At 38.4% G+C, this 15,204-nt stretch overlaps 1 protein-coding gene across 5 annotated transcripts in view; it reads left to right on the forward strand.

The window, feature by feature from the left end:
* The window catches only part of LOC309501909 (NACHT, LRR and PYD domains-containing protein 3-like), a gene marked incomplete at its 3' end in the record, with an annotated part of 371,524 nt that overhangs the window by 286,784 nt on the left and 69,536 nt on the right, over window positions 1-15,204 (forward strand). Inside the window, exons 1-9 of one of the 5 annotated variants that reach the window (XM_082174168.1) lie at window positions 5,049-5,188; window positions 5,444-5,540; window positions 5,834-5,962; window positions 6,373-6,477; window positions 6,796-6,900; window positions 7,076-7,160; window positions 8,090-8,285; window positions 8,380-10,210; window positions 11,663-11,833. The exons of 1 other annotated variant lie outside the window; for it this stretch is intronic. In XM_082174168.1, the coding sequence (XP_082030294.1) occupies window positions 5,904-5,962; window positions 6,373-6,477; window positions 6,796-6,900; window positions 7,076-7,160; window positions 8,090-8,285; window positions 8,380-10,210; window positions 11,663-11,833 (2,552 nt within the window). In that variant the 5' untranslated portion in view covers window positions 5,049-5,188; window positions 5,444-5,540; window positions 5,834-5,903. Of the gene's footprint in view, window positions 1-5,033; window positions 5,541-5,833; window positions 5,963-6,372; window positions 6,478-6,795; window positions 6,901-7,075; window positions 7,161-8,089; window positions 8,286-8,379; window positions 10,211-11,662; window positions 11,834-15,204 lie in introns of those variants that run through there. 3 more of the 5 variants (XM_082174166.1, XM_082174167.1, XM_082174169.1) reach the window with 3 other exon arrangements.

Raw genomic sequence — 15,204 nt, forward strand, 5'->3', positions numbered from 1 at the left:
GTGTCTCGTGTTTTTCGTGTGTAGCCGTCATGGCAGAGCACTGGTAATAAGTGTCTCGTGTTCCTCGTCGTATAGCCGTCATGGCAAGAATGCTCGTAACCAGTGTTTCTCGTATAGCCGTCATGGCAGAGCACTGGTAATAAGTGTCTCGTGTTCCTCGTCGTGTAGCCGTCATGGCAGAGCACTTGTAACAAGTGTCTCGTGTTTTTCGTGTGTAGCCGTCATGGCAGAGCACTTGTAACAAGTGTCTCGTGTTTTTCGTGTGTAGCCGTCATGGCAGAGCACTTGTAACAAGTGTCTCGTGTTTTTCGTGTGTAGCCGTCATGGCAAGAGTGCTTGTAGCCAGTATCTCCTGTGTTTCTCATTGTAGACGTCATGAAGGAGCACTTGTGATAAGTGTTTTGCGGTGTGGTGCAAAATTTACGCTTCCTTTCCATTCTTTTAATATCCATGTCGCCAGTTTCCCTTCAGGGGTTGTCTTTTTAAAGGTTAAGGCAATAGCTGGTCAGTTTGTTTTAAGTATCCATCGCTTGCCAAAGGCAGTGGCGGATGTGGGAAGAGGTGCTATGTTATCCGCTGTCGTAATTTGCAGTGATGAATCGTCTCCCCTTTTAGTCTCTAGGATGATTCCTGAGGTTTGTTCATCGTCGGGACTACGATGACCAATGGGGGGGTGGATTGTGGTGATGCGATCCACCATGATAAGGATTAGGGGCGGGTTCAGTATGCGTGGCGGATATAAAAGGGATGAGAATGGCGTCTAAGGGAGCGCGTCATTCTGGGTTCTGGACGTGACGTCATTTGGGCGCGCAGTGTTTAGGATTGGGAGGTAAGAATTACTGGTAGCTGCTTAATTTTTAATGTGCGTTGGGAAGGATAAGTTAAGATCCATTTAATTTACAGTGCGACTGTGGAGTATCAGACGCGTCGCTTAACGCCCATCATGGCGAGCCAGTAATTTGCACTCTGCGGAGTACACTGGGTGGTGCGAGTCACCAACAAGCGGTAAGTCATACCTATTTGAATGTCCGGTTAATGAGATCATAAACTCAAATTTACAAACGTTGTGCGTTATTTTTGATAGTGATACGAGGAAGGTGCTGCAGCAGGCTTGGTGGGGGTAGCTGGGCTTAGTGACGACCGATTGGATTGTGTCTCCCCTTGCCAGAAACTCCTCGACCATTTCTCAGTGACTATTACTGGAACCGCGTATTTGTTGTGATCATCTGACTAATAGGCTACCTTCTCTTATCTCTCATCCGTCTTGAGACGGCCGGAACAATAGCGCATTTTCGGCCGTAGTGACGCATCCCAAATCTAGCAAATTCAGTGCTGATTTTCGGGCTGGGGTACAGCGGTGAATAACTGAGTTGTCATTTCTACTTGAATTGTTTAGTTGAAACATTGTCATTGAAAGTATTTACGTTTGTAAAATTGTTATTGTCTGTTTTTGAATGTCTTACATGTATTTCTAAATCCGACCGGAGAAGGGTATACTTTTAAAATACTGTAATCATCAGGCAACGCAGTGTTGGAAAGCTATTAATGAGCGCTGGCCAGTGAGTGGTTACTTTTATGTGTAAACAACTGATTCCATCTGTCCACAAACCAAAAGACTATTACGTGGAAAGTGCTGTGTGCGTGTGTGTGTATGGTTGCTTATGTCTCAATTTGTCCTTTCTTCCTTTTATTCAGAGTTGGGGTGCCAGCTCCACGCCCACGTCTTCTGGTGTGGTGGTGGTGTGCTTATCGCTTGCAGTGTTCACAGAGGGTGATTGGGGTGCTGTGTGGTGAGAGTACTAATTGTTGCAGTGTTTACCGGGCAGACGAACCGAACCCCCAATTCTGAAATGGATAAGTGCTATGGTTGATATATTTATTCTAATGTATGTTTGTATTATGCCTTTTGGTATTGTGTTTCTTATTTGTATTTAATAAACGATTCGAAACGTTTCCTTGTTGTCTGTTATCTGACCCAGTCACCACGTATCTGTGTGCTTTACACTTGATGTACAAGCGGGTCCCCGGCCCATTTTCCGGGGTGGCGTAGTCTATTTTGTGCCATAATTGGTATTGTGTTGCGCTTAAGAGAGCGAACTGCCACACTTAGATCATTTGTTCATTCAACAAAAATCACCTGTTCAATATGACACAACTTAACATCAAAGTACTACTATTTCAAAAGGCAATTCACACATTACATTTCAAATGAGTGTCTATTCATTTCCTTACAATGATCTAACTATCAATTGATACAACTGCTCAAAATGATAAGTAACTGTTGCATTACTCTTAATGCATAGTTGTATGGAAACAAACAAACAATCTTCCATGTTAAATCATGAAAGTTTCAAGATAATGAGATTCATTGTCACCAATTAGTGTGGAGCATGAACCAAATAGACTACAATATCCATGGATGTAGCCTAATATTTTATCATAATGCTTCATCAGACACTGTGTCTATGGTCCAAAATACTGTACCACCTTTTCAGACTATTTACAGTATTGACAGTACTACACTGTATAGATGTGGTCACAATGGAGGTCAAGCAGTGGTGGGAGGAAGACGAGGAAGATGTGTTGGTCAAAGGAATGGCAGGGGACAGGCACCCCTTCTGAGAGGTGGTCGTGGGCCTCGTTTGAGAGGTGTGGGGGAACGTGGTAGAGGACAAGGCCACGGACCAAGACAGCAGCAACAACAGCATAGAGTGTCCAATGAAATTCGGGCAATAGTTGTAGACCATGTCATAAATCATGCCATGACAATGACTGAGGCGGCTACAATGATACAACCAAACCTCAGAAGGTCAACCATGGCTTCAATAATCAGAACTTTCCGCAATGAGAACCGGTAAGTTATCAGCATGCACTAAACATTATACTACTCTCAATTGTCAAATGACTGCATACCAATGTGTATCACAGAATAGGTGATGTGACCAAGTGTCTTCTTACTCTAATGTTCCCTGTAGGATTGTGACCAGGCCAAATAGTGGAGGCAGAGGCAAAATTCTAACTGACCAACAAGAGCAGGCTGTGGTCGATTTGGTTCGGGCCAGAAATGATATTCGCCTTACAGAAATTCGCCAGCATATCTTGGACAATGAAGACATGTTCAACAATGTGGGATCCATAAGTTTGCCGACTATTGCACGCATACTGAAAAGGCACCAGGTATCTATAAAACAACTATACCGTGTGCCTTTCGAAAGAAATGCAGACAGAGTGAAGCAAATGAGGACTGAGTATGTTTAGGTAAGTTCAGTTTCAAGATGGCTGTTGTAAAAACATTCCCAAAAATTCTACATTGTACAGTAATCTCTAAATCTCTTTCCAAAATGTATTTTTAGAGGGTGATGGAGCTGGATGCTGATGACGTCCATCACAAATTCATATATTTGGATGAGGCAGGTTTTAATCTGGCCAAGACAAGGAGGAGAGGTCGGAATTTCATTGGCCAACGGGCAACCATCCAAGTACCTGGACAACGTGAGGCCAACATTACCATGTGTGCGGCTATATCAGAAGATGGTGTGGTGGGACGCAGACCTCATATTGGACCATATAATGCAGCTCTCGTTGTCACCTTTCTTGATGAGCTCGATCAGGTTTGTAGAGCTGAAGGTGTGACCTGTCATTGTGTGGGACAATGTCAGGTTCCATCATGCTCATGTGGTGCAAGCATGGTTTCAGGCCCATGCAAAATTTACCACCCTGTATTTAACCCCATACTCTCCCTTCCTTAACCCGATTGAGGAATTTTTCTCCGCATGGAGATGGAAGGTTCATGATAGGCACCCTCATGAACAAGTCACTCCTCTCCAGGCCATGGATGACGCCTGCAATGACATCACAGCAGACCAGTGTCAGGCCTGGATTCGCCATGCCCGAAGGTTTTTTCCAAGATGTTTGGCTAATGAAAACATCCATTGTGATGTACAGTAGATGAGAACCTGTGGCCAAATCCACAACACAGTTGATGACAATGTAGACAATGTTTGTTTCTTACAGTACAAGCAAGCAAGTTGAGGAACACTGCATTTGATGTTTTACAGTACTGTTCTTTTCTATTTCATAGCTAATTATTTTTGCTTTGATTCAAATAAACCTATGTTGTGATTGTACTGTAGTGTTTTGCAACAATATATTACAGACTTTGTTCAATGATTCCACTGTGTCTGTAGTATTCTCTCTACTACTGCAGTACTTTTACAGAGATGTATTTACTGTACATGTAGTACCATAATGAAACCTGTATCACCTATTTTGTTCTACAATATTTAATGATTGTACGAACAATGACAGTGAAAATATCGGTTGCTTGTGTGTGGGTGATGTAGTTGTTTCAATGGTATTTCACAGTAAATTTGTTTTTTGAACCAATGATTGTGCAAGTGCAAGATTTCTTTAAAGATGTGAATGCACAATGCAATGTTTTGAACATTAGACAGCCTGTGTTACAAGTGATAACCGTTTTGAGATTTGTGTCTAGAGTTTTGAAAAATGACATCAAGGTTCGGAAAATAGTAGCAAAGTGATTGTAAAAAACTGTAAATCATAAAACATAGAATCCAAAAAAATTTAATAAAAAACACGCTTTAGGGAAAAATAAGTGAAATAAATTTAGTAAATATTTAGATATAAAGTTGGGCCCTAAATTAAAAGGTAGCTTACTCTGTGGAGTTTAATTGTGAACAAACAAATTATGATATTTTTGGCCATATCGCCCAGCTCTATTTCTGAATCATGAATCATTTGTGTCCTAATACAAAACAAAATGATTGAATGTATAATAAATACAAACCTCAGGATGTCAGTCATTTACAATATCCAGCATCTTAGATAATAGTCCAGAAACAGGGAATATAACAGATGCACTGTTGAAATGTCTATTTAAGAGGTTTTAAACAGGATTTAGAGATATATGTGGTAGAATATCCCGCTCCAGTGCAGTAGGTGTCGGTGTGCAACTGTTCAGCTCCAAACCCTCCTGTAAAACACACGAAGAAGAGGAAAACGAAAGTAATGTCAGTTTAGCACAATGCGTACCAAATCTAATAACACTCGCGGCCATTTCTGTGTTTAATCCACAATCCATCGAGACCAGCAAGAGATTCTGAGAACGACGCGCGCGGACTGACAACAAGCGGACTGACTACAATCTTTTGAAGTTAAAATACAAAAGGTTTTATTGATAAAGGGTTATTGAAAACAAATATGTTTTTTTTAAAGTTTTCTCCTATTTCCTCTTCCGTTTTAGGCTGTTGTTTTTGTGATGTGAAATCGAAAGTATTTTTGAACCAGACATTTACAGTAGACAGAGATGAAGCCTGATGTCAATGAACAACAATCTGATATTATTATTTCAGTTCATATAGCAATTATGATTAGTAGTTATACAGTATGTCTATTATAATTCTGGTTTCTTTTATTTAATCAGTTATTTTGGGATCATTTGAAAGTAATGAAATCAACCATCATTGTGAACTTGAAGTAATGATTAAATGACAAACGATTCAACAATTAATAAAGATTGGGTAAATATGATTGTAAAATGATATTATACTGTAATAGAGAATATAACAAATTGGGTTCAGTTTTCCCAGCACAATGCAAATTTCTGTTCCCCAATGAATTCATATTTGTCGGTTAAACTCATTAAACAATTAGAAATGATTAAGACCATTCAGTTATGTCAATATATTTGTCTGTAACTCACTTTATTTTATACATTGTTTCTGCTGTTACTGTTGTTGATGATAACTCAGCATTCTTCATTATTGTCTTAAATAAGATGTTCTTCATCTGTGTAAAATGGTGTCATTTCCAGGTGATGCTGAAGGATTGAGTGTTTTCAGAAAGCAGTGCTGATCAGTTTTCAGTGTCAGTTTAGCTGCAGTATGTCAGAGGAAAGAGGAAAGGACTCTCTCTCTCAGATGAGTCTCTCAGAGAAACACAGGTAAGACTGCGTCTGTTTTCATCAGTTTCAACTCCACTGGACTTTGTGTTTCCCTGTCAATAACAAAACTTTAAGCATTGTTTTATATTTGCAAATGCTTTGCACAACTTCAATTTTAAACTTTAAAAAATTTTTTTTTAATTAAATTAAACATATTAATTTAAAATTAAATTCTTAAAATTTTGGTCAAGTATCTTTTAAATCCTCAACATATTTAATCTCACTCATGTATATTAAAGAAATTGTTAAACTAATGTGAGCCAGTAAATAAAATGATTGTTAACTATAAAACTGTTGATTGTGTGAGTGTGTGTATTTCTGTGGATGATTAGATAAAGACACAGATGTGTTTCAGACACAGTTTATCCTCCTTTACTAAAGTGTTTTCTCTCTGTTCTTTGTGTCATCAGTGTAAGATCAGGCTCACATGTGTCCAGCTCTGTGTCTCTGAAGAGTGATCAGTCTAAAGATTATCCACCAAACTTCAGTGAGAAAACACCATCATCTAATAAAAGGTATTTTGTGTGTTTTCATCACATTATAGGGTTGTATTATTTCTCCACAGTGGTGTATGTTATTGAACTTGACTGTGTAAGGGGATTTATGAAACTCATTCCAGTAACACAATTACACAGGCAGCCACAAGGAGGCATAAATTCACTATGGAAAATAGATCATGCAACTAAACATGTCCATCCATCCAACCATGGTCATAAATGAACAAACACACAGCTATACTGCATTTAATTACTATTTGCAACATTAAACCTTTTCAAATGAGACTAAGTATCTCTTGTAGTAAAGTGTTTTCTCTCTGTTCTTTGTGTCATCAGTGTAAGATCAGGCTCACATGTGTCCAGCTCTGTGTCTCTGAAGAGTGATCAGTCTAAAGATTATCCACCAAACTTCAGTGAGAAAACACCATCATCTAATAAAAGGTATTTTGTGTTACTAATTTTCTGTCACACGTTGACTGTGTTTAAAAGTTGTATCTGTGAATACCAATCATGAAACATGTTTAGATCAAATATTTGTCAGAGTATTCACAGCTAATGCTTATTTCTCTTTCTGTAAAATATCAGTTAGTATTTTATTTTACTAATTTGATTACAGGCTTCAATATGAGACATTAGACTCAGACGTTCAGACTCACAGGAACCATGAGAATTTCAAAGACAATATTCTAGGGATCTTCCAGGTAGGAAAACACATTTTTTTATAAATGTTTAATATTTCTAGCTAACAAATATGTTATTGAACAAAGAATCACTTTGTTGAATCTCTTATTTTTCCTTTTAAACACATTTTAGCACAACTTGGTTAGCATGTTAGACTTTTTACTGGATTTTTTTATGCACATGTATTATAATTATTGAATAAATAGTGTTGACCAAATGAAGATGTACAATTTGGCTTAAATTGTGTTATTCTGTGTCATGAGTCTGGTTATCTTCTCCCTTTCTCTCTATCCTTTCACACACAAATACGCGCACGCACACTTGCACACACACGCACCTCTTCGTATGTTCATCTGAGATTTTCTCTCTCTCTCTCTCTCTCTCTCTCTCTAGTTTGCTGGTCTCTCTGTTTACCTGCACCTGTTAGTCATCGCAATCAGCGTTCGCGCTGCTTTGCGATGACACCTGTTCCCACTTTCTCCTTAATGTTCACTCTTTATCTAGTGTCGGTTCAAGCAGTCATTTGACGGATTATTGTTTCATGTCATGCGTTTCAACTGTTGCTCTCTTCTTGTTTATAAGATATTTGGAAGAACTCACCTTGTCTCGTCTGTCCGGTACAGTCTGTGTCAACTTGTCTTGTCTGTCCGGTACAGCCTGCATCTAAGTGTTCTCTGAGCCCTGCTTCTGCTGCATGAGTACATCTGCGTTCCCTGGCTGAGAGACCACCTAATCAGTGTCTGCCATCTCTACGGGTCCAGATCTAAGTCTTCATCGAGACAGAAGTTATTTGACTGTTTATGTTTTCTCCAGCTCTGTGTGCTTCAACGACAGACTGCCTTGTTTACCTTATTCATTAAAGATTGTTAAAGCCTGTGAACTTCTGCTTTTGGATCCTTTTTCCTTATAATTGTGACAATTCTGTATTTTCTCTTACTTTTGTTTGTAGGATCTTGAGAGCAAAATAATCACATTTCTGAAGAATGAGCTGGAGAAGTTAAAGAAAATATTACAAAAAGAGAACACACAACACTTTGTGAAGAACTTTAATGAGAACAGATCCAGTATCAAATCAGCAGCTCTTGATCTCACACTACATTACCTGAGAGAGATGAAGCAAGATGAAGCTGCTGATGCTCTAGAAGGTAAGAGACTCATGATCATCTGTCAGATTGTCTCTTATAAATGTAGGAGAGAAAATAAAGACTAAAACTATCTATTGCCTGTTCCTGTGTTTAGATGAGCTGTTCTTCATTCATCAGCTGAAATGTGGCCTAAAGAAGAAGTATCAATGTGTGTTTGAAGGAATTGCGAAGCAAGGTGACTCCACACTTCTGAATAACATCTACACAGATCTCTATATCACTCAGGGTGGCAGTGAACAGGTCAATACTGAACATGAGGTGAGACAGATTGAAGTTGCTTCCAGGCGTCATGAAGCACAAGAGATACAGGTTGATTGCACAAATTTGTTTGAAGCACCTGACAAAGACAATGAGATCCGAACTGTACTGACAAAAGGAGTCGGTGGCATTGGGAAATCAGTCTCTGTGCAAAAGTTTGTTCTGGACTGGGCTGAAGGAAAAGAAAATCAAGATATTAGCTTCATATTTCCTCTTCCATTCAGAGAGATGAACTTAAAGGAGAAAGAAAAACTAAGTTTGATGGACCTTATAACAAAATTTTTCCCAGAGACAAAAGGACTGAACCTTACAAGAAGGAATCAATTCAAAGTTCTGTTCATCCTTGATGGACTGGACGAATGTCGCCTTCCTCTGAAGTTTAACTGTAATGAGACATGGCGTGATGTATCGTCACCAGCCTCTCTGGATGTTCTCCTAACGAACCTCATGAAGGGAAATCTGCTTCCTTCTGCTCTCATCTGGATCACCACCAGACCAGCAGCTGCCAGTAAGATTCCTCCTGACTGTATCGACCGGCTGACAGAGATACGAGGATTCAGTGACGCACAAAAGCAAGAGTACTTCAAAAAAAGATTCACGGATGATATTCAAGCCAACACAATCATAGATCATGTTAAACAATCAAAGAGTCTCTTTATCATGTGCCACATCCCAGTCTTCTGCTGGATTTCAGCCACTGTTCTCCAGAACATTCTGGAGGAGAAAAGAAATAATGATGTGAAAAACACTCAGGCTGATGAGATCTCTAAAACACTGCAGGAATCAAACACTGAAGACACTCCCAAGACTCTGACACAAATGTACACACACTTTCTCCGCTTTCAGATCCAGCAGAGCCGCAGAAAGTATGATGGAGAATACACACCAGATGTTTCCTGGGATAAAGACACCATCCTTTCACTGGGGAAACTGGCATTTCATCAGCTGGAAAGAAACAACCTGATCTTCTATGACACAGACCTGGAAGCCTGTGGTATTGACGTCTATAAGGCATCAGTGTACTCAGGCATGTGTACCCAGATCTTTAAGGAGGAAACAGGGATCGTTCTTGGTACCATGTACTGCTTTGTTCACTTGAGCATTCAAGAGTTTATTGCAGCCCTTTATGCACATCTGTTTCTAGACATCAACAAGACAAGTGTGTTTGATCATGAGTCTACAGAACAGGAAAACACAAATGAAACCATGATTGATTTTCTCAAGACTGCAGTGGACAAGGCGCTCGAGAGTGACAATGGACACCTGGACCTTTTCCTTCGCTTCCTCCTCGGTCTGTCACTCCAGTCCAATAGACGACTCTTACGAGGTCTGTTGACACAGCAAGACGGCAATGACCAGAGCAACAAGGAAATAGTTCAGTACATCAAGCAGAAATTAGAAGATAATCTTCCTGCAGAGAGATCCATCAATCTGTTCTACTGTCTGAATGAACTGAACGACCAAACTCTGGTGAAAGAGATTCAGACCCACCTTAGCAAAGGAAGTCTCTCATCTGGTGACCTTTCACCTGCCCAGTGGTCTGCTTTAGCCTTTGTGTTGTTGACATCAGAGGAAGAGCTGGAGGAGTTTGAGCTTCAGAAATTCAAGAAATCAGACGAGTGTCTCATTAGATTATCGGCAGTCATCAAAACCTCCAAAAGAGCCCTGTAAGTCTTTTAATATATTTTGTCATGTTTAGCTCTCATCTGAAAAATGCATTTATCTACATTACTCTATAGTGATTCCCTATCATAAACATGAACCTATACCTGTAAAGCCTGACATATGAAATAGTTTTGTGTGTGTGTGTGTGTGTGTGTGTGTGTGTGTGTGTGTGTGTGTGTGTGTGTGTGTGTGTGTGTGTGTGTGGTGTTTATCAAACCTTAAGACGAAATATAAAATACCATGTAAAAATGTTTGCATGTTTGTTCTGTATCATATGATACACCAGACTTGTATGACTTATATAGAATTATATATATTAGCTCTTACTCTAATAAAGACATATTTTATTCATATACCCAAACTGGGGGGAAAGAATGCAATTTGGTACAGATGTTATTTATATTGCCAAAAAGTAAGATGAAATTCTGAAAGGTTATAGTATAAAACATTGAGATTTTTATAATACAACCTACGATTTTTAGAAAACAGGCTACTTAAATAAAGTTCATGTATATTACCACATCATATATTAGTTGTCCCTCTGTATCGCCCAGTAATTTGATATTTTAAATGCTTATTTCTATGAGTAATTGTGTAGTTTAATGTAATAATAATGTAATGCAATATGTAGATCGAGAGATTTACAAATAAACATGTTATATCATATTTGATGTACACATTTTAAGAAGTTTTTTCTACAAAAATAATGTAAAATTTTTTATCGTTCAAAATCTCTTTTTTCATATAATTTTTTTAATATATTTTTTCTAATTTAGTAATCAAGTAAAATAACTATAAATTTCATTTCAGCAATTGTTATGGATGCTTTTTTACTATCTTTAAATTAATGATATATCACCCATTGGCCACCCTGCTCTCTAAGATATCGGCATCAGCCATCGGTTGACCTTAATCTTGAAATATTAAAAACAAATACAATTTCTTAGGTTCTTAGGTTTAAGTAATCTTAGCTTTACTTAAATCATTAAAGATTTTATGTCAAAAAGACATGTACATGTGAATGGAGGCATTTTTAGAATTATAGTGAAAGGCTTTTAACTTGCCATAAAAGTGTGAACTGTCTCATATAATGGTGTCGGTGCAGTCAAGTCAATAATATTGTTGAAAATTAAGTGTCCCCAACTAAGCAAGACAGAGGCAACAGTGGCAAGAACCTAAACTCCATCAGGTGACATAAATACTAGATATAAAAGCTTTACACAAATTTTTTTTTTTTTTTAAACATGCGTCATTTTATCTAGGAAATTTGTCACTGAATAATAAGCACTAATGTACAGGATATAGTAGTTTTTGAAGATTAATGTTAGTTTAACTCAGCCTCTTTGCTGTATATGCTGTTTATGTAAAAAATAAATGGAAAACGTATTTAATATGTGTATATAGAAAATGTATTGTATGTGTTCCATCTAATTCTGTGTTGTGACTTATTGTAGGTTAAATGATTGTAACTTAACAGACAAAAGCTGTCCAGCTCTGGCTGCAGTTCTTGGATCAGATACCAATCTGAAAGAGCTGAACATGAACAATAACAATCTGCAAGATTCAGGAGTGAAGCTGCTCTGCACTGGACTGAAGAATATAAAGTGTAAATTGGAGATACTGAGGTAAGTTGAGCCACAGGAGTCACATGACTAGAGTGAGGTGTGATGACTGACAGGACGATGCTGGAGGCAAAAGTGCAAGATAACTTTTGTGAAAAATTCAAAGAACTTTTATTTATTTGTTACAACGTGGGTATTGTTGGAAAGTTTTTTCTTTCTTCAAAGCAGACCAGGAGACGTTGGGATCACGTTCAAACAGAAGAGTTTCTTTATTTGAGCGCGGCTGCGGTTCGTCCAACAAAATCTAACGTACATAAATTTACATGGTGTCTTATAGGCATTTTAGGAGAAGGGACTTTTGAAGGTGGAGACAAATTCAAACAAAGCATGTAAATGAGTATACAGGTTAAGGAACCCGCCTCAGACCGGCAGTCTCAATTTAATCAGCATACCTATTCAAATGCTGATACTGGCCAGGAACTCCGGTTCCAAGGGCCATCCCAGAGCCATTAAAGACAAAGGTGAAAGTCTCCCCTACAGCTAATCCAATCAACCTAACGATTCAATGTCTGGCCTCCGAAAGGTGAGAATCTCAGTGATCTGACTAATTTAAAACACAATAGAGATTGCAACTTTGCTGACATCTTAACCTTAGAAGCTAAAATCAGTATTCTTCACCGTGATGTTATGTAAGGAAGCATATCTGAAATAACCCTTCAGTCCCCTCTTTGAGAGTTCTTAAAAACTCTCACAAAATACAAATTTAGACACTTAAAAGTCCATTCTTGTAACTTGAAAAAGTTACAGGCACAAGCATGATCTGTGTTGTTCATCTGTAATTGCATGCTGACACAGAAACAAAACATGCAATTAGTGTCCGTGAAGTCTCTGCGTTGTGTATTTTTTTTCTTTTTCTTTTGGGATAGTTCATTCAGCAGTGGGTCTAGTTGTCTTCTTGAGGTTGTGGCTTCATATGCAGGTGAGACGGTCGTTGCATATGGATCTCAGAAACAGCCATCAAGTGGTATCTGTACAGAGGAAGAAAGAAAACAGAAAACAGAGCAGTATTTCTTCAAACACTAGGGTTGTATGTTTTTTAGAGTCTCCTGTTGTTTCATTCTTTCCCTATTTCTTAATTGATTCGACACCTATGGACCAGTGAGGTAAGGATGGACTAAATGGGGAAAGGCCTATGAAGTAGTGTCTTCACCCTGGGTTCACCCCCGAAGCCTGTTGCGTGCAGTTCTTCCCAGGGCACCTTACTTGTCCGTGTGTCCTATCCTGTCCCTGTAGGTGCTGTGAATAAGTTAGCAGATGACAGAAAATTCCCAAAATAATGCAATTATGAATTGCCACATTTCCATTCTCCAGTGAAACATCAGTCATAATAGACATCATACAGTAACAGAGGATGGTGTCTGATTGTAATGTTCTGCAGTATAACATTTAAGGCTGTGAGTATACTGAATGTCCCCCAAACAAAGGCTGTGACAGTCAATAAGTCTATCTGAAATAGATTCTTAAATTTGTAACCCTTCAGTATACCATATCAATCCTGTCATTGTGCTATTTTATTGTTTTTCATCGAGTAATATTGAAATGACATTCAATACAGAAAAGGAAAGATCTAACATTACATATCAGAATAAGAGCTACAGATCCTGAGGGTCATTGGCAAATATCTTTTCTTGTAAAATAACTGCTCCACACGGCTCTGGGGGGTTAATAAAGGTCGGAAGCTAGTTATTTTAGTCGATACAGTTTTAAATAAGGATATTTTTCTTACACGAACACATCACTTTACTCCAGAAGGCCTTTATTAACCCCCCAGAGCTGTGTGGAGCACTTTTATCATGGATGGTTGCACTTTGATAGACTTGAAAACTATACAGCCATTCACTGTCATTATAAAGCTTGGAAGAGCCAGGACATTTTTTTAAATATATAATTCCGATTGTATTCGTCTGAAAGTAGAATGTCATATACACCTAGGATGACTTGAGGGTGAGTAAATCATGGGCTAATTTTCATTTTTGGGTGAACTATTCCTTTAACACCTGGTACTGCACTGTAATGCAAATAATTGCAAGGGATTATAATATTTAGTGAATAAAGTATTTTCTATATATGTATATTCTACTTCTTATAAGTTAACACTTAAATTGTGCTGTTTTTGTTTATAGTAATTTATACTTGAGTGATGTAATCATTACTTGCATACCTAGTGTTGAGTCAGAATTCAGATGATTCTGTTAGAGCTGGTAAATCACTTCTCTTAATATTTTATGTCAAGTCAAGTCAAGTCATCTTCATTTATATAGCACTTTTAACAATGTAGATTGTTCCAAAGCTGCTTTACATTGATAATAGGAAATTAAAGTAACAGAGATTGTTTTGGCTTTATAGCAGCTCTAGAATAAAGTTATTGTCCAGCTAAAATTAGTTTGATTGATTCACTTTGATTGATTCGCATCCAGGTGCAGATCCTTCATCAGATCTGGATACAGCCTGGATCCGGCGGACTGCGGTAAACCTTGGGATAAACAGAGAGACTAATATTAGCATAGACGCTAGGGGTGCAACGGATCAAAAAACTCACGGTTCGGATCATTTCTCGGATCAGAGTCACGGATCGGATCATTTTTCGGATCAGCAAAATTTTATTAAATTTTTTTATTAACACTTTTAAATTATTAAATTAAAATATATAAAATCAACTTAAAGTGCACAAGGCATATCTTCTTTTTAACATAATTAATGAAAAACAACTTAAAGTGCAACATAAAAAGGCATCTCCTTCCTTTAAACATGGACCAATGCTTTGTGTTTCCACTGTCATATAGGGCTGTCAAAATTGCTCAAAAATGACGTTCGAATATTCCCTCTAAAAAACACATATTCGAATTATTCGAACATCTGGTTGCGCATTTTGTCAATGACGCGCATTAGGCCTATGTCAATAACAGGACAAATTAATACAAAGAGACATAACTACTTGTATATGTAGTTCATTTAAGTTTAAACATATTTGACAACGTATTACCTTGCTCGCTCGCACTCGCAGGCACTCTTTCTCTCTCTCTCTCGCCGTCACCCATGCTGCGTTCACACCAAACGCGAATAGAGCGTCTGGCGCGAGTGATTTCAATGTGAAGTCAATGTAAAGACGCGTTTACGCACGTCTGGAGGTTTTGCGGCGCGAATGAGGCGTCATGCTCTCTGCGGTTCATAACGCTCGCCATGACCACGCTGTGTGTGGACTGAACATGCGCACAACTTTTTTTTCATCAATCAATCCGCGGATCACGTGAGTGCCGAACCGAAGATATTGATCCGAACGGATCACGGATCAATGATGATCCGTTGCACCACTAATAGACGCCATTCTTCTTATGATGTAACGAGTACATCAGGATTTATGGGAAGTGTTCCCG

This window comes from Leuciscus leuciscus (genome assembly GCF_965113295.1).
Source record: "Leuciscus leuciscus genome assembly, chromosome: 6".
Taxonomy (NCBI): Eukaryota; Metazoa; Chordata; class Actinopteri; order Cypriniformes; family Leuciscidae; genus Leuciscus; species Leuciscus leuciscus.